This window comes from Anser brachyrhynchus (assembly GCF_964034855.1).
Source record: "Anser brachyrhynchus genome assembly, chromosome: 5".
Lineage (NCBI taxonomy): Eukaryota > Metazoa > Chordata > Aves > Anseriformes > Anatidae > Anser > Anser brachyrhynchus.
The window spans coordinates 2,621,226-2,647,377 of NC_137699.1; the positions used below are offsets into that span (position 1 = coordinate 2,621,226).

Sequence of the window (26,152 nt, forward strand, 5' to 3'; positions counted from 1 at the left end):
CAGCCTAATCTGACAGCTAAATAAGTACCATGTACAGTCAACATTTATTCTTTTTCAAGTTATAGTGCACATTTTATATAACATTAACATATAGAGTATATTTTTTTAGCCCACGACTATAGTCTATTAGATGCTCAGTTTTCAAAAAGTGCATCATCTCAGAACACTAAGCAAAATTGGATGAACATCTGAGACAACCAATTCTTGTAGTATCAACCCAATAAACATTTGACAAAACATCACCGTTGCAATTGTCTATTAATTTCCATTATTTCAAGCATATAATTTGTTTTAAAAAAAAAACATGCCTACAAAGTACCAATGCTCATTTTACATCTCATCACCTTAAGATGGTGAGCTGTTGTGTACAGTTTTCCACAGCCATCATAATCACAGCGAAATGCTTTCTCTCCACTCTGCTGAGATTTTGCAGTCACTCTTGTTCCATGTCCTTGCAAGACAATCTTAAATTGAAAAATAAATCATTAAAAAAATACAAAGGATTGGGAAAGTCACACCCTATTTGTAGTTAAGTTGGAGCAGATTCTAACAGGTTTCTTTTGTCTCTTTGCTACGCCACGTATTTCTTAGCCCTCAAAAAAAAAAGCATAGATTTTGATGAAAGAGAGAAACTGTAAAGCATATTTACTTGTAGCTAATACATTTAAATGCATGCATTAATTAGTCAAACAACAACAAATACAAATTAATTTGAAAAATAAGCCCAGTGGTAAAACGAGTATTAGAAAGAAAAGGCTTAGATTATATCTAAGGCACTGGTTCTGTTCCTAAGGGAGGTTAGCTATAAGTCAGACCACCTTCAGAGATAAGTTCATGCAAAGGCTAAACAATGATTAAATACGCTTATAATGAGCACTTTTTGAAAATGAAGGAAAGCATTTTGTACTTTTTGTGATGCATGTGTTTCGATCAAACTAATTGGAACAACTAGAACTAGGTTGCACTCTTCCTTCTTGCATGACACAACAGGAAAACATACAGAATAGCTTTCCAACGCAACTTTTAAAGCCTTTTTGCATACACTAATAATCAAGGAGCATTCTTACAGACTGAAAAAATAGGCAGAAGCCCAAATGTAAACATTTTGATACAACTGTACACAAAGTAATTGAGACTTTTAAAAGGTCCATGCTTTCAAACTACCCCCTTTTCTTATGGATCCAATTCCATTCCCCATTGTCAAAGAGCATTTCACAGAACTGGTAAGATGGGAAGGCAGCCCTGCTGCAGCTCCACCACTCAAAGCAGTGTCAGCTGCAGCATGTTGTTCATGGCAGTATCCTGTTGAGTTTTGAGCATCTCCAGAAACACCACAAGGTCTCTGGGCAACCTGTGCTAGTGTCCAGTCTTTCTCAGAGTCAAAAGTTTTTTTCTCACATTTAAATAGAATTTCTTATACTTCAGTATGTGCCAATTGCCCCTTGTCCTGTCACTGTCAACCACTAAGAGCCTGACTTAGTCATCTTTACGGGCCCCCATCAGGTATTTATACATTCTGGTAAGAATCCCCCAGCCTTGTCTTCTGGAATCTAAACTGTTGAAGCTCTCTCAGCCCCTCCTTGCCTGTCAGATGCTCCAAGCCTTTAATCATCTCCACTGTCCTCCACTGGACTCATTCCAGTATGTCTATGTCTTTCTGAGAGCTCAAAACTGCACCAAGCATTCCCGATATGTCTCACCAGTGATGAAGGAGGTGAAGGATCACCTCCCTCAACCTGCTGGCAATGTGTTGCCTAATGCGGAGAAGACACACTGGTAATGCAATCTTAGTTCAGTATGTACACTCAAACATTTTTGGATTTTTTTTTTCCTGTCACTAAAACTGTTAGCATTTTTTTTGCATTTTCAGCATATAACAGTATGTATGTAGTAGCTAAGGTCTGCTATAAAGCTGAAGAAGTATGTCAAGGTTTAAAAAAAAATTTAAACAATTCTGTAATCAATGTGCTATTTCTAGTATCCACAAGGAAATAACCAGACATTTTATCAATACAAAGATTGGGATAAAGGATAAAACACGCAGGAAAAAAAATCAGTTGAAAATCATGAGCATTTGTTGGGTCAAACAACTGTTTGCAGAAATATGCATCTTCACAACACATTAGTTGGTATGAGTTGAAAATTATTAAGAATTCAGTTAGTATTATTATTCAGCAAGGACAGATATTGTATTAAAATTACTACTCTTAGAAGATAACGTTCTCTAAAGAAATAACAAATTCAGATGTTAGGCACAAAAACAAAATAACATAAACAAAGCACCTTTATAATAATTTGACACTTTGAGAGAAATTGTGTTTTTCAAAACACTTAAATAGACAAAAAAAAAACAAACCCTAAAGTTTAAAAGTAATCACAAATGCATCCTAACTTAGTTCAGACAGGTAGCACAGGAGAATAACAAAGGTAACAGAGATCTCAGATAAGATTTTTATATCATATCCATATGAACCAGTCATATGATTCTGCTTTTATTGTGAACAGATGGGTATGACAGACTTGAAAAGAAATAATGTGTGATATCCGTTTGGTCACACAGAGTTTTGTTCTCACATGTACAAATCACAATGAGGTTTTACTTTTTTTTTTTTTTTTTTTTTACTTTGGTAAAAACCCTAACCATATGTAACTGATTTGAATGACTACTCAGAAGCATAACATCTGTTCTGTTCTTGTGTTACTGCGAACTTCATAAAGAATTTATAAATACACACTTATTTAATACTATATCTAAATACTAAACTATTTTATCTCAAGCAATATAGTATTTCTGAATGAGTTACAAGTAGGTATCTGATCACACCATGATATAACCACAGTTAACATTTTCAGAAATAAGGGCTTTGGGCCCCTCAGTTCTTTGGTTCATTTTGTTTAATATGATTATATGATTAATATGATTATATCATTTTGTTTAATGTTCGGGTCATTTTGTTTAATAGGCTCTTATTTTACTTTTACTTAAAGCCAACCAAAATCTTATTCTGCTCTTCCTTGAATTTTGCATTTTGATGGAGTTGTATCCCTATTCAAACCTAAAAGTGTGGAAAACCCCAGAATTTCTTGATTTCATTTTATGGAATATATGCCAATACCATAGATAATGTATGTATTGGCTTTTCTCTCCTTTCACAGTCATGCCACACAGACAACTGTGGAGTGTCTTTGGCTTTAAATATTGTGGGACCTAACTTAAAACAAACAAACACACAAACAGAATAGAGGATTTCGAGGTCACTATCAAAGGTGAGCCTATAATTCTCTCTTTCATGGGTATTGTAAGATATTTTACCTTGGAAAATATTTTTCATTGTTATCTAGTTCATTACCTCTTAAATTACACAAAAACAAAAAACAGTACTTCTCTGATGACTGTATCATTCTCAGTGAAATGACTTACCCATTTCTGATTCTGTCGTTTGAGCACGTAAGGGTATAGGGTCTTGTTATTATTTTCTGTTGTTGTTCATAACTCTTTGAAGGCTACAATGTATTTTTCTTTTTTTTTTTCTTTCTTTCTTTAATGAGGTGTTCTATGATGAGGAAGACTGCTCTCCTTACACAATTTTACAAATCTCAGGTTAAAAAAAGTCCTCAGACTTCATAAGTTTAACCTGTATTCTCCATTACCCTTAGAACTTTTAAGTCAATACTTTCACATCGAAAAGTGATTTTTTTTTAATATATACTTTTACATAATAACATGATTGCAGAAGAACTGGAAGTATTTTTCTGCTTCTTTAGGGGGTTCACTAGGAACAACATCCTCATCTCCTGACTGCTTACAAAACCTGAAATAAAAATAAGGGAATCTAACAGGGCAGGTAGAATGAAAATAAGGCACCAAAGAGAGAACAATTGGAGGTGCATGTCTAGAATTAATCTTTCTTGAGAAGAAGTTAATTCATTAATTGATTCAGCATTCCTTCTCATTTAAGGAATATAAAAAGGAAGTTCAAGATCTGGAAAAGAACTTCTGAAATACTTACCCCCTCACTGATGAAATACTCAGGTTAAAAAGTCAGATCTTAGAAATCCAACATAATTTTTAACTATGCTTTAAAAGAAAAAAGGAAAAAAGACAGAAAACAGTATTTGAAGGTCTTTTTAAAATCATGTGAATGGATCTTGGACAAAGAGAGAAATATGACCTGTGTATGACATGCATGGTTTTGAAGTCTAAAATTCCTGAAAGGTGGCAGTAAAATCTAGTTCATGGCTACACAGGGCTACCTATTGTGCATGCTGCTGGGCACAGAGAATAACGAAGAAATAGATGTATTAAGTTATTTTGTATTGTGCTACATACCTGCATTTTTTTATCTTGTTCATTTTCACCTATCATTCCTGTGCCGCTAACACTGTCATTTCCATCAATAGAGACCTGAAAAATGAAGTTGAAATGGTAAAAACATTTTCAAGTTATTTCTATTCGTCTGAAAAATAGAGGGTTACAGTTCCTGAGTTCCTTATTCTCTCATAGCTCTCTAGCTCCCTCTTGAAACATCATTATCCCATCTGTTAACACGAAAAACACCACTAGTAGCACCTGCATTGTACGATAGGTATGGTAAGCATTTCAAGATTGTCTTAAAACAAGGTTGAAAAGACTGCAAGAACCACATGTGCTAAATTAATAAACTTAGAAAAATATTGTAATAAGCTTATACATTTAGCAATAGTGAATTCCGAATTTAAAAAAATTACACACTTTTTTTTTTTTTTTTAATAATAGGGCAGCATGTCTCACTCCCTGTTAAGAAGAGTTCACTTGTTTCAAACTGAACCTCTCCTTTGGAATCAAAGTACCTGGACGGTGGACTACATCTCAATTCAAAATACCAAAATTACAACAGCTAAGCAAAGACTTGCATATTGCTCCAAATGTTTATTTTTAAATACAGTTTACAGGAAGAGAAAGGTATCTCTGCTTTCTAAGGAGCTTAGAAAAATATTTGAAAGAGTATTATGTATTAATTTGAAATTATTATTTAATACTCTCTCACATGCATCAACTCAGTGTCTCATTAGTCACTGCAGAAAACAAAAACTATTTTAAAGTATACTTTACATAGTTCCCCCTTATATAAATGCCTCTTTGTTGAGCACTCACATTCACAATACCCTCTGCATCCATTACACTTAAGGCTGAGACTGATGCCCCTAAATCTAGTCGGAATTCCTCTTCGCAATTCCACTACACATCCTCCAACTTTATATTGACTGAAAGCAATAATCTCTTTTTTTACTGGTTGCTTTGAGAGTAAGATAGGGTTGACTTAGCCTAAAATTAATAGGATTCTATTTAGTCTTTATATGCGCTCTGCAAGACATGGCTAAGTGGTACTATGCCTAAAAGAGAATTTTGCTCCAAAGGAAGATCTTTGAGTTCTTCCTAAAAGGCTCTCTTAGATTCCAAAGAAAGATTTAGTCTGCCTTCAGTTGCGAACATAAGGACGCCTATACTGAGTAAAATTAAAGGTCAATCTAGCACACCATTTTGTTTCCAATAGTAGCCAGTAGCAGATGCTAGGGAAGACTGCAGGAGCCGGCCAAGCAAACAGTGATACATTCCCAGAAATATTCTCCCAACCTCCAAGCAATTTGTGGCTTAGGAACTTCCTGAACTAGAAGTCATATGTTTTTACCTAATAGCCCTGGACACATTTTTCTTCTATGAACTTGTCTAATTATCCTTTGAATCCAGGGGCATATTAGCATGTGCAGTATTCTGCAAGTAGTGCCATGGCTCAACTTAATGTCGTTTGAAAAAGAATCATTCCCTTGTTGTCCTTGAACCTGTGACCTGAGAGTTTTATTTGATGGTCCCCAGCTCCTATACTGGTGAAGACAATGACAAGCACAAGCCACTACTCTTCTTTGTGCCACTTAAAATTTTATAAAATTCTCTCATATCCTTACCTCATATTTCATTTGCTAAGTCATCACTGTTGCCCCTTTCTGTACCTTTTTCAATATTCTGTACCAGCTGCTATAAAAAGTATACATTGCCTTACTGGTCTACATGGACATAGAGTAGAATCATAACACCCTATTTCTCCTTTTAAGAGAAAAACGGGTGTAACAACTCAGCTATTATTTACTTTTTTAAGTAATGTAGATGAAGTACTTGGAAACTCACTTCTACTGACTTTGCTTGAGAAATTCTAGCAGCACCTTTCAGAATAAGGTTCTGAGATGAAAGCTTAAAGAAATTAAGTAGTTTTTCCTAGATACACAGAAGTATACTTCAGAATACAAATTCATGTGACAGAAGTGAAAAACACATGTTGAGGTAAATAGGACAAAAAAGCAAATATATTTGCATTTCTTCTATTTCTTAAAAACTTACTCTTACAACAAGTTGGTATTAATATGGATCCTTATCAAAAAGGACAAAGTTAGGATTAATTTAAATCTAAATGAAATAATAGCTTGGCAATGTATAAAAGCTTGTCACTACAGCTCAGCTAACTTTGAATAACCTTTTTATTTTATGAAATGTTAAGGCATAGCCAAACATAACACAATCTGACTGGCTCTCTTAGGTTCTCCTCAGTTATAACACACACAAATATAATGGAACGAATGGTGTATCAGCCATTTAATTATCCTAACTGGCCTTCTCCCAAAATTTGACAATTCCTAGTAACAATAAAGATACTAAGAGAATTCAGAACTAATTCTACTCTTTTCCAGAGAAACAGAAGCACAGATTGTAATCATCCAGGAATCGAGACAATGAAAACTATAAAGTCAGAAAAGTTGCAATGCCCTTTGTTACAGTTGGGTCATCTTTACAGAGGTCCATTAAAGTGCAGGACATGAATTTTTAGTATCACACTATATTTTATGTCTTAGAGAAAGTAATTAATTACTTGTCTAAATCGCTTTCAAAATCAGCCTAACTCCACATCATTTTAGTGTTCAATTTCTTGTTCTCTTTATGCACACATACTGGAGCTGCCTGTGAAAATGAAGCACCGTCATGACAATTTGGTGTTATCTCCTTTAAGAGTCTGAAGACTCTCTTTTCATTTTATTTCTTAGATCACAATTGGCTTTTGCTGCCAAGTATCATGTGATGTGACATTAAAACATTATGGATAGATGAAATGTCTTTCAGTATACCTTAGCTGCATATTGCTCCAAAGCACTGATGGTATCTGGGTCAATGGCAGCATCTCCTGTATGAAGACCGGCCACTGTACCATCAGCTTGAATGGCTAAAATGGTATCTGACTGTGGCATTTGTACTGCGTGGTGAATGTAGGCAGTAGTTCCATCCTCCAACTGGACTGCTTGTAATGCACTCTGGTCGTAACTGTCTGAGAAATAACATTATGAAATGTTATGAATGAAAAGGAATACTGATGTTTACAGGTAACACGAGAAACTACTGTTGCTTAGAAAACATCTCCAAAAGCCATATATATATATATATATGAAATATGAGAGAAATAAAATCACTTAAAACATTACTATGAATAGCACTGATTAAGTTCTTTCAAGACAACAACATCCGTATCTTTCATTTCTGCACACCTGCAGAAACACATAACCAGTCTGGTATCAGTCTAGCTTTATTTACAAAGGAAATCAGGACTAGAAATATGCTTTCAATTCTTATCCATTCAAGAAAATTTAAAAAATCTATCACATATGCTTCAGAGTTTAGAATTCAAAGATCCAATCATTTTAAGAAAACAATCATACAAATAAAATATATGCGAAATGAACACAGAAAGCATAGGATGACTTTTAAAGAATAAATTCTTTGTAAAACTCTCTTCTAGTATTTTTGACTGTAGAACGTAATTCATGTTACAGTAGTCTAAACGAACTTAAAATAGCTACTTGTTCACTTTTTGAAGAGAAATAGGACTGTTTCTAAGACTAGTGTAAACAGATTCTGCAGAAATCTAGGTTATCATTTAAAATAAATGTTTGCATTCTTAACTGTCAGTTGTCACATTTTTTGCCCTACTACCTAATGACAAAATTATAAGTAGCATATCTTTAAAATGTGGTCCTAATAAGGAACTGAACCAGTCTAATTTCAGTATTTTCTAGATGACACCATGTAAAAGCAACAAAGAAATTACAGTGGGAATCATAATAATGATGTCATTGTCTAAATACAAAACCATATTTTATACTGGTGAAGTTCTGTTGAACCATAATAATAAATCACACTTCAAAAAACATTTACCTTTGGAGGTGTGATGAATAAATGCTGTAGTTCCATCTTCCAGCTGAACTGCCTGTCCATCTTCCAGACGCAAGCTGTCCCCTGTTTGGAAGAAAGAATTACAATGCTTCAACAATAGTTTGAAAAAGCCATTAGTTAGAAAAACAATCTCTTCAGAACTGTTTGCATTAAGATGAGAAATGAAGCAGTTTTCATGAGCATTAATTAGTCAATATCAATATTTGCCAGTAATACAGTATTTAAAAATACATTTCATGTATTATTACACTTACTACTTTTAGGCATGGGTACATGTTGAACATAAGCTGCAGAACCATCTTCTAGTTGAATCACTTGGCCATCCATCAATTTACCATCTGAAATACATTGTTAGATTCTTTAAAAATATTCTGTATGACCTTTTACACTTTAAACACACAGTTGATACTTTCAGTATTAAGATATCAGTAAAAAAGTCACAGAGAAACGCTGGTAAAGATGAAGCACAATATGGCTGTATAATAATGATTTTTAAATTCTGGGATAAAAAATGGGGATAAAAGGCATGATCGTTGAAGTAAATTTATCCACCATAAAGTACTATTACCTATTAGCTATTATTACCTATCCACTACACAGAATGTTGATATTTGGGTTTGAGGCATAAAGATCATCTAATTTCTGTTTGACTTATGTCCTAAGATTTGATACCTGCACTTTATTAGTATTGGAAATAAACATTTATTTTATATTATTACTGTAAAACCCCAAATGAGATTACAGCTTTGTAAACACTGTAAAGATTTTCCCTGATTTTACAATACAAAGGGGTTTACAATCCAAAGACAGGGTTAAACAGGCGAATACAATGTCAATACAAGTAAACTTCTAGCCATTTACTTACCTTTAGAATTGTGCTGTATGTAAGCTGTGGAGCCATCAGCAAGGGTAACTGCTTGCAAACTTACACCTTCCATATTTTCTAAGTTGTCACCATCTAGTAAGGAAAAAAGTTCATATTACTATTTAGCATTACTATTAGCAACATCAAACCTTAAAAATCACTAGTTAAGTAACTCCAAAAATAATGACATCATTTAAAACATAATGATTTTAGAAATAATAATAGGTAATAGTTCTTATCTGTTCTCTGGTTTTTGAACTTTGAAAATATACTAGTTCTATAAACATGACAGCTACAATGTTATTTGCCTTAACTGAAAAAGTTATGTCATTGAATAGATGACTACAAAATTCAGGTTTTACAAGAAATATTAATTAGGTCATGAGCCCCAACAGTGAAATGATGATATATATTTGTATCAATAATTTTGTTTTGTAAACTATTACCTATCATTAATATATGCAAATCTGTTTAGATTAAAATAGATTTATGAAAAATTTTTATCAGTTAAAATCATAACATAGCTGTGAGAAAACATCAAGTTTAAACCAATCCTAAATCATCAGTCTATTTTAAAACTGAACTACTTTAATATATACTTAGATGAAAGTTACAAAGTATAAAACAGTATATCTATTGTGAGAATTAAGTCAGATTTCATAGTCCTTATTTTGGTACATTTATACTCCCATTACCTTAATTAAGAGATTGTTCTCTTTCAGAATTAAATCAGTGAGTTTAATCAATCTCAGCTAACTAAGAATAATTTTCTGATTTGTGTTAGATTCTTCATTTAGAATATGCTACCTGAGTTTTAGAGTTTTATCTGAATTTCTAACAGAAAAGAAACAATAATGTACAGATATTTTAACTGAATGTTTACCTTGCACAGCTACAGCTTCTGTCAGACAGAGAGTCACGTGCTGGGCCTCCATTCCTCCTCCAGAAAATTCAGTCATTCCCTGAGAGTCTCGATTTATCTGAGCTAGTAACATTGTCTACCTAGAAAGAAAGGATTCACAAAACATAAATGCAAAATATAAATACAGAACCAGAACTAGTTAAATACAAGCCAAGTTTATTGCATTTCTATGCAAATACTACAAACATTTTATGTTACTTTCCACATAGACACGATGCAATGAATGACTTATCTGGAAGGAAAGTCAATGGAAAAAAAAAAGTTATTTCAAATAGTTAAATATTATTACATTAATTAACTAAGCTATTAAGAACTTCAGGCATCATTTAGTAAATTGAAGAATTGAAGCTAAACTAAAGAAAAGAAAAATGTACAAAGAAAAGTGGTGGTAATGATAGTACAAATAATGAGACCTTTTTGTCCCCAGAATTACAATAAAGCTGGCAATTCACCCATGGTCATCCGTAACACCAGAGCCTTTACTATATATAAAAAATATCTCCAGTGCCAGTAAGAGTTTCAGAAGCAGATATTGGTGAAACACACACTTCACAGACTTGATTAGCAAGTCTGACTGAATGATCCAGCTATGTCACTAAACTTTCCAGGAAGATTTATATCACATTTATATCATATATACACACACACACTTACAAAATAATAAAGCATCTCACAATAAAGTGCATTAATAAGAAAACAAGATAGTGATTGCTCAGTGACAGTCACAACTCTACACATATCTCACAGAACCGCCCATCTCTTTGGATACGAATTTTTTATCCAGGCAAGTTTCAATATGGGATCTTAAGAAGTCTATTTAATCTGAAAGGCTGTTGCTAATTTTCAGTATTACTGGATTAAGCTATAAAGTAAATGTTGGCTTTCACCACAGGAAAAAAACTGAATGACTGAATTCTGCAAGCCCTCTAGTTAATGCCACATGCAAAGAGATGTGGATGTAAGGAAAAACAGTACATGGAATTGCAATCTAGGCTACACAGTCAACAGTTTTTCTTACAATAAGCAGTAGTTAGATAATCCACAAAAAAGGTATAGATAAACAATCAAGGCTTTTAATCTTAGCATGATTCCATGGCCAACTGTTTTGTAATTCAAGACTGACAAGAATAATTTAGGATTTTTTTACTTACGACTAAATTTCTAAATAACTAGACTACTTTTACCTCTATGATGTGAAAATCTGCCCTTCAAAACGAGCAACTCATCAGTGGTCTCAAAAACCACTGTGAAACTCACGTTAGTAGCTCAGAACTAAGGGATAATGACAGCAAAGGTAGACCATGTAGGTACTCCACAGCACCTGCAGCATTTACCGGCTTTGATACGCTAATTCAATAGTTGAAAATTTGGAATATTTTCCAAATAGATCCAGGTGACTTTGAACCAGTTTCTGTCTTCCAGGGCGGCAGGCAGCTGCAGAAGCCTCTTGGCCTCAGCAGAGCGAGCCAACCCAGAGCCAGCTGCTCCCAAGCACAGCGCAGCAGATGCGTCCCCGTGCTCCAACTTGTGATGTGGCGTTATACCGAGTACCGCCACACCTCCCGAGACTGGGCCTGTACTCTAAATCACGTTGGTGCATGTGAGATTCTTGTTGACAATTTGGTTATCTGTTAAAGATCCTGGTTAATGGAATAGATATAGTTTAATGAAGAAAGTAGAAGGGGTAGCTTAAGAAAGGTTATAAGTCTCCTGTAAAAAGTAAAAAAACACTTGTTGTTTTCATGAGTTACCTTACATTGAATATCGTATATGAAAAAACACCGTTCAGGATTAGTACACAATTCAGTAAGAAATACACTTTTCAAGATTAAAATCCTACCTAATATCCATCTGGAATATTAAGGACATAAAATACAGGTTTGAAATAGAGAATCTGAACCTTGGAACAACGCTAAGCATCAAAATGAAGAAACGGTTAAGACAAAGTAAAATAAAAATCCAAAGGGGTGTAAGAGATTTGTTTAACCTCCAAAGGAAGATGGGAAATTCTTGTTGGCAGCATCCTTTTCAAGAAAAGAAGCTCTTATAGAAAATGAGGTCCCTAAAATGGGTGTAATACAACAGGAAAAGAGCCAGCACAAAGAAGCCACTCAGGCTAAATTGCATTTATACTAAACGTTTCTAAAGGAAATGAAATAGCTAGGGTTTTGGGGGTATGCTATAGCCTAAAGAACAGGAACCTTAGGCTATAAAGTGTCCTAGGACACAAGAGATCATGAGTTCGACTCCTTGCTCTGCCATCTCCAAGTTATTGACTTTGGACAAATAGCTTTGTTCCCTATTACTCAGCGTTATCCCTATCCTAATATATGGACAAAACACTGACCTAGAAAGCACTTTGCTTGTAAACCACAAATGGGAGAACACAGTACAGCTGCAAGACCAGCTTAAGCGAGCGCTGTAGCAAGCAGTCCCACCCTCAGTGCTCATGCACTGTACAATGATTAAGATCAGAAAATTCACACAGTTTGAAAAAAATTAACCAGCACCAAGAAGGGTTTTATTGTAGACCAGTTTGTTGGGACTGCTTTTCTGGAGGTACTGCCAAGTTGCAGCAAGTCTAATTAATTACGGTATCAGACGGTAAAGGGGCACAGAGGTTACCTGCCTTCTTAACTGCTAGCACAGTGTTCTGTATTGACAAGGATTTCTGTTCATTCCATTTTCAGGATGCCTTCCAGAAGTAGGCTGAAAACCACTGAGACCACTTCACACATCAGGGAAGGAAGGCTACACAACCACTGTTTTGGACTATCTTCTGAAACAACTCTAGCAGGGACTGGATCTTGAAGGTGTTTCAGCTCAGGTCTATTTCAGAGGATTCCCCCTCTTAGATAAAGTATCTCTTAAGAATCCCTCATCATCTATACTATCTGCCTTTAAAATAGAATGACGACCTTCCTCCAAAGCTTATGCCTCTTCTCTGAGCACTGGGGAAGTGGAGAAGAAGCTAGTCGACTCAGACAACTGCAAAGTCCTGCAACAGTCAGAGCAGAACACACTGTTTAAAGGGTCAATGGCTATTTTAGAAAAAAAAAAAAAAAAAAAAAAGGAATCTAATGCAAATTAATTCAGGGGCCAAAGGAGAAAAAATACTTGTTTAAATTATTTTACAGTGTTTGCTACTGTCATGCGGACCATCATACGCTATGAGAAATCAGTGAACTGCTGCACGCAGAAGAATACTCATTTGTTTCCTCTAACCCAGGCTTTAGATGACCAGTTAGAGATAGCACCACCTTCCTTCTTCAGCCGGCCCTATCACAGTAGCAAATTTTCAGTGCATTCCTCTTTAGCCCACCCTTCTTGTCAAAACAACCCAACACACTGCCAAATCCATTCCAAGTCCTTCTGCAACTAGTCCCCAAGTCTTCTTTTACTGCTGGTCTGGCTGATGTCTCCATCCCACCATCACCTACCACCTTCCTGCCTCTCTGTCTCACGATGGTCCGAGTTCAGCCCCTTCGAAGCACACTGTTTGTAAGGGAGCTTGTACCACCAGGGCTCCCCCAGAGCAAAACCCCAGCTTTCCCTCGCTGTTCAGCAATGCAGCAGTTCTGTGTTACTATGCTGTGCAGGGAGGAAGGCCCTCAGGCAAAAGCAGAACATCTGATCACTTTTGGGCTCTCTTCTTCCCCCCCCAGCAGAGAAGACAGGCTAAGCAGACAGCTCTTTGAAGTCTGAGGAAGAGGATGGGGAGAGAACAAGAGGTAAGGCTGGCCAACACTGCAGAGAAATGGGTCAGGATACCTCAGTGAAACTGTTTCAGAGACCTTGCTGCTACAGCATCATTATTTGTTTTACCTTTTTTGTTTGTTAAATTAGAGTGGGCAACTACTGGCACAGATTGCCAAGAAAGGTTACAGACTCTCTGTCCTTGTAGGTGTTCAAGACTTGATACAGCCCTGTGCAACCTGCCCAAATCAGCATCACCATGCTGCTAATACATCATTCACCATGCAAATCTCATCTCCTATTGTATTTTTATTGCTTTTTTTAAAATTATTATTTTGAAGTCAGTCTGTTTTGATCAAATCAAAGCCTCTTCCCTTACACTCAGCTTCTTTCTTCATTGCGCTCCCACCCCTTTTCTGCTAACTGGCTTATATGCTGTTCTCTCCCCAGCCTCCAATACATTTGTCTTCACCCTTCCAACGCAAACCTCACCAGCATCCCCCCCAATCCACCTCACAACTTTTATTTCTGTGTATTTGCATCACTCAGTTTTTTCTTTAAACCTCCTGTCTGCCAGGAATTTTGCCAGCATGAACCTGGAAGAGAAAGACTTCCTTTATCAGCTTCAAATACTGCAGCTCATTAGTTAAAAAGCCGTTGAAAGCAGCCATTTTTAGGAAAACACACGAACCCCGGCCTGAGGCCCACATGGCTGCTAGACGAGATTGATGCACATGTACATGTAACCAACACAATATGCACATATACATGCACATGTACTTGTGATGGTTAATCTCAAAAGCTGTCTGTCCTCCAGGAGAGACACAAGTACAGACTTCATCAGGAGGTACTCAATGAAGTGAAAAATCACGACTCGATGCTGGCAACTCTTGTGTATCTTCATGGCTCACGTGCAGCTCAAGCTGCAGGCCTGAAAGGCACGTAGCCACAGTATTTGGGAAGACGTTCACAAGGACTGCAATACGTCTTGATTCCTGACATGTTCAGTCACCAAAACATTCACGCACAGAGAATCTTACCTTTTTTTTTTTTAATATTGTTGGAATACTACCCCTAGAAAAAAACAGCGCGAGACAAAAATGACTAGTCTGAAAAAACCCTGAACTGAAAACAGGGTCTGAGAGAAGGAAGCAAAAGCCAGTCGCAAGAAGTGATGCTGAAACAGGTCTCACACTGGTAGTCACAGGGTGAAAGCAGTCTGTCACCTGTGCTGCTGACTTCAGAACACTTTTTGACAAAAGCTGCACCGGAAACGTAAAATATGCCACCCACCAGGGTATGTGCACATTAACTTTTTTATTAAAAATAAAATAAAATCCTCCAAATGGGAAAAACAGTAAACTTTAATATGCTTTAAGTTCTCAAAACTCAGAAGTCTGCGACAAAGGGGGGAAGGACTTCTCGTGAAGACTTGATGAAGTGGCCTGTTTAGAGAGTACCTACTGCAATTCTTCCCCCCACTAACTCTCAAATGAACGGACTCTTCTGGGTGCTGTCACTTGCTTAGGAGAAAAGATACAATGCTAAAAGAGAAGTTTTTATGTACACTCTATATAGCAGCTGGAAACAGAAGCCTTAGCTGAAAATTAGGGATTGAACAAGTAGGAAACAGCAGGTGGGATTTAGGCAATTGAAAAGAAAAGCAAGCACTGGTAGAGGGCATGTCACCGTGCAGAAGAAATTGGGTTTGGAGGAGTGGGAAGTCAAGCAGCTGAGAGGAGACCGAGACTTTGGTAGTTTGAGAATGTGGCAAACAACAGCTGGAAAAAAGCAGGAAATTAGCATTTCCAGAATGCCTATAAGACTGCATTGCTGGGCAAAGAAAAAGAACTGTAGTAACGATAGCAGAAACTCCTCAGAGAGGGGAAAAAAAAAAAAAAAGGATGATACTTAGGGAATCAGTAACAGGAAATTGAATAGTTTTTAATAGCAGTCAAGTAGGAAAAGTTACGGTTATAAAACACAAGGAGAGAAAAGAAAGATCTAGCATGTGCAGGATGAAAGAACTATGAAAGGAGGACAGGAAAAAAAGCTACTCCGGACATTAGGCTACCTTGTGATTGTTCACGCTTGTTGCACAGACAGCACTAAGAAGTTTGAAATAACATCCATTTATTTCAAAACAAACATTACTTTTATTTTTAATACACTTCTAATAATGTACAGAACTGTTGTAACTTTATTAAACTTTTAAAAACAGCAATCAAATACCAATCCAGAAAAGTAAAGTGGCAAATGACACAACCCCACAACTGCAAAACTTTCATTGAGGAACTTTAGGAAACTGTATTCCTACGTTGGACAAAGCTGGATCCCAAGATCAGCTCATGTCTGTCGGCACACTAACATAATTAAGGTTTTTCTGAATTAAATACTGGATGCATTAGGGTCCTTAACAATTGATATGATTGCAAATACCCATGCAGTCATTTCCCTGAAGGAGTCTGATTAACAAACATTTGTGAAATACCAAAATTAATACCTACAATTAGCATTCTGGTTAAATGCACTTCAACTGGTAACATGCATTCCAGCCTTCCAGGTCTCAGTGTAAAAAATGACTGACAGACTGAAAAACAGAGTAGCCCAGATACAATTTGTGTTAGAGATACAGCTTACTCATTACGAGAAGTCGTCTGGCAGCTGTAAGCTCACAAATACAAACACAGTGGTACTAAGGCTCTCAAAAATCTTAACTTCTGTTCCCCTACGTACCTGTATGATAATCTTTTCCAGTATAACCCTGGAGATCTGTAGCAGGGTCAGAAATGAAATCTAGATCCTGTTGATGCTTTGATCCAACGTTTCAGGAGATGAGACATGGATTTCTGTCTCCTTCAACTGCCCTTGCCACTTCCAGTACTTTACCAACGCACCGAAGCACTGATTTCATAACTGTAATTGGTCAGATTGACTTGTAGTGGATAAACGTAACAAGCTACTTGATGTTAGGCATTTCTTTATTTCTTAGTGCTTTGTTCTATAACTTTAACTTCCTTCATATTATTTTTTCCAATCACTTGTAAAGGCAACCCCCACATAATTAAGCAGCAATTTCCACCATATTACAGGAACGAGGCCGAAATACAGAAAAAAACCCTCTGCTAAGGAATCTGTAACAGCTGGATTCAGAGAGACTGGTCACTGAAGAGGGGTAAGGTATGCAATTTAATAGCACATTACAGATGTATTTTCTGGAGAGCAGGAAGTGTTGCAAATTATAAACCACGGGATCTAACCCTGGCCCTGAAGAACCTAATGAAGACCAACAGCACTGTCAAGTGCATAAGCACGATGTACTCGCTTTGAATGGCAGCTCAGTTAACTTGCGTCACCCAAAGCAGAGGCTTGTAGTCAAACTCGAGGCTGTTTTACTCTTTTTGCAGTATTTCAAACTTTTTGTTCCCCCAGAGATGCATCATATTGATAATGCAGTTCAAGACTAATTCACTGCCAGAATTTGATATCTCTTCACAAATAACATACGAATGTAAGACCAAACATACCACTGCCGTAACAAAGCACAGCTGACTTCAGTAAGCAGTAAGAACATTTAACTTCACCTAATTGCTTTACATGCCAGCAGTCTTCCCCAAGTCATCACCATACAGTCAATTTGCACTGCAAATCATAGCTATGAAGCATGAATGTTACTCTCTGAGATCAGCGCTTGCATTTTATAAAAAAAAAAAAAAAAAAAAAAAAAAACTGATTAACCAGTGCAAAATAATAACAGTTACAAACCCTCATCCTAACCAGTACGATGAGATTATACATCTATGTATAATTTCATTCTGTGGCAGTGCTAAGGATGCTATGCTTTTCCAGACTTGTGGCATTTAAAAAAAAAACAAACAACAGGGGCAGATCAAAAAGCCACCCACCAAGATGTCCTACACGTGTGGAGAAGACTCTGGTTGATCTTGATTATGACTGCTCACTTCGCGTTTCTTCAAGGTATTAAAGAAGAAATTACTGATTAGGCAATGCAGGTCAGAGTAGTTCCGTCAGCATATTTACTGTCAGCGCTGACAGAAAACTAATTGAACTCATGCTGCAGCTCTGGGACAAACACCTCATCGCAAAACAGAACTTCCACGACCACATTTGCCTTGAGCGGCACAAGTACATGACAACACTGCTCCTGGGTAGCTAGCCCAGTGACCAGCAGGGCTTTAGATGTAGCCCAAGAAAGGGCCATATAATCTGTAGCAAAATGTAAAATTCAGACGTGACTGAAAACAGCACTACATCATTCAGAGTATTTGTGTGTGTGCACGCACTGGTTTGCAGGCAGATGACAAGAGGAACAACATGAACTCAGCTAGCAAAACACACCAGCAAGTTTCTCTGAACTCAGACGGTCTTCCTTGCTCAAGCTGAGACACATTCCCCGTCCCAGAGAAATTTGCTTTACCAATGCTCACTCATACCTTCTTTTCTTTAAAAAATAAAACCAAAACCCCACAACTCTCTACTGCAGACTGACTGGTAATAAATTATTTTTGCTTTCATAGACAAAAAAGTAAGGATAAATAATAATATGCATGTTCAGAAACTGAATGCTAGGCCAGCGATCAGAAAAAAGCTTGTAGGTCATCTGACTTTGTTTTATACCTGAAAAACTTAGAATGCTATTGACAAAGCTGAAAGAAAATTTGAAATATTTTTCAGCATGTTAGTGAGATAAGTCACTACAGATTTCATCTCAAGTGTATTTTTCCCCTGGAAGTTGCAACGCAAGAAAGAGACTAAAAGCTCTTAACTGATGAACCTCTGTGTCTTCACATCTACTGGTTTTGAGGCGTTGTCGCTTCACAGTCCATACGTATACACAAAGTAATGGACATACAAATAATGCATCCAGATGACATGCTTCAGAATTGTATTCAAATTACTTATATGAAATGAGCAGTAATGCATCTCTAGTGAAAAAAAAAAGGTACACAAGGTACACATCTGAAGCACTTCAGGGGGCTACTCCTTAATCCTACAGACAGAAAAACTCTGGTTATATCAGTGTTTCAAAAGAACAGGAAGAACAAAACAAGGAATATCTGATGAATATGTGAGTATTTAAAGGCTGAAAAAATTGAAAGACACTGAGGCCAACTATTTCAATCAGTTTTACTTTCATATCAAACAGAATTCTGAGTCTCTTAATTGTCAAGAAATCACAAAAGCATCTAATTTACATCAGCAAAGCAGTTAATCCTGACTGTGCCCACCCAAATCCTCCAAATATGCTGGGACTGCCAACAAAATAAGGAATTTTGACTTGGTTGTGTGGATATGAGTTAATTAGTAATCTGATAACTACATTGCAGATGTATCAGTATTAGCCGTAACAACCTGCAGTGTTTTAGGCAATGCTTGTCTTTCAGAAACTCATTAGAAAGCCTTCTGAGCTATGAACCTTTACCCTGAATTACAAAAAAAAAAAAAAAAAAACCAACCAAACAAAAAAAAAACATTGTAAGTGTAAACTGGAAAACACAGCATCTAAATATATTCTAATACCATGATATCTTCGTATGAATATGCTTAAGATATGGGCATCACCAACAAACTTGCAAATATAGATCACCTTCCAGTTCCAGAGAATTCTGTCATCAGTCATGAAGTCCAAGAGCATTAAGCAGGTAACAGACTTTTCTCCCCTCAAGTATTTACAGAAAAAAACATTCAGCAGATGACAAAATACAGACTGAGGGCAGCAGCAAGTGGTTATAAGTGTAATCTGATGTCAACTTGGAACACTGCACGACTTGCTGGAACTGTAAATTCCATTCAGAACTGAGAATTTTGGTTATTTAACAAGTGTTATCTTGGTGGAGCAAAGTGCAATCCTACTGTATCATTAAGAAAGCAGCGTAGCCCAGAAAATTTTAGCATTCACTGGAAGCATTCACTAATTTTGACCAATTCGGTTTTTGTGTCACTGATCAACAACTCCTGGTGTGCAAAGCAGAGCAGGAAGACCAAAACCGTAGTTCAATGAGTAAATACAACCAAAACCAAATTAAGTTCCAGACATAGCCCCTTAAAACCAACTGTGCCACAATGCGAACACAATTGGTCATGTTGTATGGCTTCCTTTCACTCCTCCCCCAGAAATGCACTGTCTATGGGCAGGCACCTCCCTTCCATTTCTCACTCCATCCATAGGATACCTGAACACATCTCTATTTACAGGAACTGGCGTTTCGGATTCCAGATGAGAATCCATCTGTTAGGACCATGATCCACCTGAGGGACCCAGAAGCTGCACAGAGCTTCTGAGCTTCAGAGCACAAATATTCAGGAGCCCTCAGGGCACAAGGATAGGCTACTCATTTCACTGTCTCTTTACCAGGTCCACCTATTCCCTTGCAGAACAGTAGAGAAAAAAAAACAAACTGACCACCTATCGGTTGGGAAAGCACAGAAAGCACACCGGCGAGCTGTAGAAAAGTTGAAGCAATGTGATGATACAGGAAGAAAAGCCAGTGGCATGGAAAGGCAAACAAAGGTTGGCCTGGGATGCTATTGTATGTACATACACAGGTCAGAGGCAAAGTTACAGGAGACGGTGTGGGAAGCGGAAATCCTGGGGACGATCACCGAAGAGAGTAAGAGTCAAAATGCAGACAGGAAAAGAGTAATTAAAGAATCAGACTACAAAAGCACAGATGTGTTCTACCTCTCAACTACTTGTGTTATGTGCATCGTAACATTTGAAACTGGAAGAATTTCTCTGATGACCAGGAACGTGTCAATCGCTTTGCGCATGGAAGCTCATCTATGTTCATTGGGCCCTATACTTTGGAAAACAAAATTTGTTTGACACCAATGTCAACTAAAGACTCCTCAGAACTTAATAACAGTGTTTCTCAAAGACACCACCTATGCTGAGCATGTTTTACCCCAAAATTCTAAAGCCAAGAATTACATATGACAGCAAAAAAGACCAATGTCCTAAACTTTAACTGAAGCCCAATTACACTGTCAAAGAAACAACCCAGTTCAAAATGCCTTCTTTTTAGCTTTATTTAAAAAAAAAACAAAACAAAAAACACATGCATTTTAAAAGGCCATTACATTAAGTTTGCAACAACACTCCAAAGTTAGTAAATACTAAAATTAACTGGACCTTAACTTGGACATGTTTGTTCATTACAACACGGACACCCAACTACAAAGGTGTGGACAGCACATGAGGGGGCCCAACCAAGTTAAGAACTCAGTGTCTCCTGAGTCACACGAGCAGCCCGACCAAAGCTGCGCAGGATCTGTTCCAGTCAGCTCAGTACCCATTCACTCCTCGTGGCAAGGGCTTCCTACTGCATGGCTCTGTGGATTCAGGTGGCCAAGGGACTAGCTTGAGCCAGTTGCTGTGTTACCCCAATTACGTTCTGTCACGGGATCCACTGCCCTGTCCTTCTGCACAGCAGTAAGTTCTTTAAGATGTGTTAGGATGAACACATCTCTTTTTCAGGAGAGAACATAAGCTTGACCACTGCGTGTAACCAGTAACCCCAAATCCTCACACACGCGCGCGTTAGGGGGTACATCCCAATCACCTTCAGTATTCGCTGTTATGTGAAGCAAAGACCCTCAAAAATAGGCTGTGGGTCAGATGAGTCACTCTGCTGTTTCTAGATACCCTTCTCATACACTCACTAAACTCACCTCCTCAGGTAACATACGTATCTATATGCACACATGCATGTAAATACACACACCATGTTTTAAGGAATGCCTAGCAAAGATGGCATCCAGGAAGAGACCGTCACGACCACCAAAGTTAAGCTGAAGAACCTCAGCCTGCTCGCCCTGCACGCGTGGCAGCACTGCAGGTGAGAAGGCAGCCTGGCGGCTGCACAGCCGTCAGCAGGTGCAGAAGCAGCAGCCCACTGCTCACACCGTGCTCTCTGCTCAACCCCGTCGAGTCCCTTCTCCTGGGTACTACAGAACAGCGACACGTGGGCCAGCAGCAGCTTGACATGCTGAAGAACAACAGAATTTGAGGTAGTCTAGACAAAAACAAATTTACAAAGCTAATTCTGGCACACGTTATCAGAGAATATACCTCCTCGTATTATCTCCGTGCCTACCTCCACTGAGAAAAGGGAACGCCAGCTTATGCCAGAAGTACTTGGATGTCTAAGCATCAAGAGTTACACAGGCACGAAGACACGGGATGAATGAAGCCTGTGTGACTGAATTTCTACTCTTGTATTTGCTTATTTGAGCCTTGCAGTATAAGGCAAAATAATTCTTCTTCAAGAAGGATACTAGGAACGAAACATTATTCCATTACCATAATGAGAACAGTTTATGTAAATTATGTAATCAATTTGAAATACTTTTATCAAAAACTAAAACACTTATCCTACATAGCTCAATTAAACTGCCATCTACTACCAAAGCAATCGTGTATTATTTGACTACATACTCCCGTTTTTCTGAGACACTTCAGTGAAAAGCTTCTGACCTATCTACACCTTGAAAGATCAAGACTTTAATTCATAAAATACAAAGAAATAAGCCACGAGATCACAGTTCTGTTATACTCTGCCGCCCTCCATGGCAAGTACACTTACACAAAGAAGCTGGAACATGCTACATACATATGACTGCCCTTAAAAAGGTTAAGGACAAACACACTTCATTTTTCAGGTATTATCACCCTGAAACTGTGACAGAAAGGTCTGGTTTATAGCCCTTGAAAATGTAATAGATTTATACCACCTAGAGCAGAATTTTGAGAAAACTTTTTAACGTGGGTAACGTTTTGATGGGAAGACCATGACTGGCCTTTCTGCAACGGGGGGAGCAGGAGGAGCGCTGCTTAGCAGTGCTGCTATCAGTATGCGTGTCACTGAAGACGCAGTTCTTCAGCGCTTGAGAAGAGACCTCAGGAGATTTTTTATACCCAGTGGAGCTGCTGAGGTGTATGCTTCACCGACACCTCGTGTAAAAGCGCAACGCGTTTCTTGATGAACAACCGCCACAAGTCAGAACTTAACAGGGAATTAACATCTCTGTGCTGTTGCAGGAGGCATTCCCAGAGGAGCAGCTTCCAGCGACCTCGCTCTACTCAAAGCTCTGGGCCAGGAGCTGAGGGGCACAGGCGAGAGCAGCCCGCAGAACGTCTGCGGCGGCCGTACCGGCGCTGCGAGGAGCTGGGCGCCACGGGGCCCGGCGGCCGCCTCCCGGAGCCCCGCGCGGGGCCTGCGGCGCTGCCAGGGCGGCCCCGGCCGGGAGAGCACCGGCCGCGACGGCTCCACCGCGGCGCTGAGGGCTCGGCGCCGCCGCCCGGGCTCAGACAAAAGGCGGAGGCGCCGCCGAGCCCCCCGAGGCGCGGGGGCACCGGGCACGGCCCCGCGCCCCCTCCCCGCCGCCCCCGGCCGTGACACAGCGGCCAACGGGCGCACCGGGCCCGCGAGGGGGCGGCCGGCGGGGGTCCCCCGGGGGCTGGGGCGGGGACGGAGCGGCGGCGGGCGGCCTGGCGGCCCGACGGGCCTCCCCGGCGGCGGACGGGGGAGGGGGGGCCGGACCGCGCGGCGGGCGGCGGGGCCGCGGTCCCCCGGTGCCGACGGGTGCCGCCGCTGCCCGCTGCCCCCGCTCGCTGCCCCGAGGCGCCTCCCCGCGCGGCGCGGAGGGCGCGGCCCGGCCCGGCGCGGCCGTTCGTGGGCCCGAGGCGGAGATGGCGGTGGTTAGAATAAGGCACACTGGGTAGGGACACATTTATATACGAACCTCGCCGAGAAATTTTCCAACAATTCCTCCGTCCGACCACCATGCACCAGGACAGGAAACGGCCGCCTCAGCGCCCGCCCGCCTCAGCGCCGCCCCGAGCCGCGCGGCCGGGCTCCGCGCCCCGCGCTCCTGCCGCTCCCATTGGGCGCGCCGCGCGTCGCGTCGACGCCCCCTCTCGCCATTGGCCGCCTCCAGGCCCCGCGCCGATGCCCATTGGCTAGGCGCCCGCGGCCCCGCCCCGCGGCTTCATGGCGTCTCGGTTATGCTGGGTTCGGGGCCGCCGCCGCCGCCATTTTGTGCCGCGGGGAGCGAGGCGGTCGCGCGCCAGCGGGGGAGCGGGCGGCGGCCGCCATTTCCTCCGCCGGGGAAGGCCGGCGCCCGGCGGTGGGGCCGAAGCGGGAGGAGGCGGCTCCTGCAGCGTGGCCGGCGGGGAGGGATCGAGGGCTCCGGCCCCGCTCCGCCTGGCCCTGACGGGTGCGGCCGGCCCCCCGCGGGGCGGCTGCGCTGGGTCCGGGGGCGCCCCGAGCCGGGAGGGCCGGAGGGGGGCGCGGGGCTCGGCCCCCTGCGGAGCGGCGGCAGCCTGAGGGGAGCCGGGGCGGGCTGCGGGGGGACGGGAGGCCGCCCGCCCTCAGCCAGGCGCCTCGTGGCCCGGTGCCGGTTGGGCCCAGCTCCTGCAGGGGAGGATTGTGTCATAAAGCTGCGCTCGAGGGTGTTGGGCCGGGCGGGGTTTTTACTACAGAAATGTAGTAATTTAACGGCAGCTCCGGGGGTAGCGTGCTGATTTTAGTACATTTGTCTCACAGAAAACATTACATAGTTAACGTGAGCTGTCAGCGTTGACAGGACAACTCCCAGTTCTGCAGAGCTGTACTGGACCTTTCCGAACGTGACAGGTGTAAGAGCATTTCAGGTCTTCTACCTGAAATTCCACAGTAGTTCTTAAAATAATACAAACAGCCAAAAATATTTTATTCCAGAACAGTCCTAATACTGAGGAACAATTAAAACAAGCCATTTTCCTTTCTTTAGCTTCAAGTTTTCCTTCCAGTTTCTTAATTGGAAACTTACAGTCAAAACACAAATTGCAGCCACATGTTTGAGGTATAGCAGCAGTGAAATGCCTAAGAGAAAACTTTTCGTTTGGGTTTACCAACTTTATATTCATTGAGGGCTTATTACATCTCCTCTCAATCTCTGGCAACTCTGTGTGTCCCATGCTTTGACTTAACTTACTGTTCCAGCATCAACATCTGAGAATGAGTAATTATAAAATATTAAGCAAACTGATGCCACACCAGTTATATATGCTATCAGTTATATATGCTATATAGTAATTGCAAAGTAGTTTATAATCCATGTATACGTTACCAAACTAACTTTTTTCAAGTGCTTGTTTCTAGAGAAGGCCCTATGGAAAACACAGAAGAAAACATTGAATCAGGGTACTATAAACTCTTGTTTTTTGAATCTGTAACAGCATAATATTTTGAACCTTGGACCTTACAATCTTTTCTCAAATTTTGATACACTTTAATACTGAATTTAGGTTAAAACCTGAATAGTTGATGGAGCAGAACAGCAGTGCTGTTCACAACTACACTTAAATAAACCAAATGCTACTTCTGCATAGATTTTCAGAAGCAGTGTTTATCCACTCAAAATATGCTATCGATAACGTACCAAAACCAAAAATGTAATTAGTAGCCCAAATTATGGAAAACTCGTAAAGTCTACAAACTTTGAACCAGCCTCATTTCAACTTGGTTAAACCTGATAAATTCCCTACAGAGACAACATGGGGTCTACCACTAACAATACTGCAAACACAGCCTTCATGCTGGGAGCCCGAAGCACCCACTGGGAATCCATTCCTCAGCTGTGCTATTCTGTAAATCTGCCCTTGGTGCTGGGAATCTTCAGTATCAGTTGATTTGCAGAAACTCCAGAGGAGGATGCAATGGTATGTGTGTTCACCACAAGAACACACAGACAGCACCTGACTGGGGTGTAACTGCCTACAGTCCAAACTACTTATGTATAAACTGCTTACAGTTTCTGAGCAGTATCTCTAAGGAATTAAAAGGGGACAAGTTGAGGCACAGGAAGTGAAAATGATAAGTGACTGAGAAAGTACATACGAGGAAGGACTGAAAGGGAACGTGACAAAAGTATGCAAAAATGTGCCAGGAAGCTTTGTTTTTACTTTTCAAAAACTGATACTCACAAGGGGAAGAAATTTCCTTTTAAAAAAATACAACTTAACCTTTAAAACTTATTACCAGGTACTGATTACTAGGCACAATTAAAACTACCTGTATGTTTATTTCTGGTATTCTGAAATTATTCCATTCCAGGCTTGAATTTTGCATTAGGCTACACAACATTTGAGCAGAACTTTGCTGTACTGCACCAAAACAATTCTTTTAATATAATGGCTTAGGAAGGAAGGGTATTAAACTTACCCAGCATGTCAACATTTAAAAAACAACATACATAAGACATTTGTATTTAATCAGTTAAAAGAACTGTGATTCTGCCTAACATTTCTGCTTGAAGAAATGTGTGAGAGGGGAAGATACAAACCTTAGGGCTAAGTAACTTAAATAGGACTCCCGAGTACTGTCAGAATACAGCTGCATTCAAAACACCACAC

General features: G+C 39.7%; 1 protein-coding gene across 3 annotated transcripts in view; it reads right to left on the bottom strand.

Annotated features, from left to right (window-relative positions):
• ZNF143 (zinc finger protein 143) overlaps positions 1–23,658 on the bottom strand; it is a 37,976-nt gene extending 14,318 nt beyond the window's left edge. For all 3 annotated transcript variants that reach the window (XM_080593353.1, XM_080593352.1, XM_080593351.1), the window contains exons 1-8: positions 23,500–23,658; positions 10,000–10,118; positions 9,117–9,209; positions 8,506–8,589; positions 8,234–8,314; positions 7,153–7,349; positions 4,331–4,405; positions 345–464 (exon numbers count right to left, since the gene is read on the bottom strand). In XM_080593353.1, coding sequence (XP_080449479.1) covers positions 345–464; positions 4,331–4,405; positions 7,153–7,349; positions 8,234–8,314; positions 8,506–8,589; positions 9,117–9,209; positions 10,000–10,111 — 762 coding nt within the window. In that variant the 5' untranslated portion in view covers positions 10,112–10,118; positions 23,500–23,658. The remainder of the gene's footprint in view (positions 1–344; positions 465–4,330; positions 4,406–7,152; positions 7,350–8,233; positions 8,315–8,505; positions 8,590–9,116; positions 9,210–9,999; positions 10,119–23,499) is intronic.
• Positions 23,659–26,152: the final 2,494 nt, after the last annotated feature.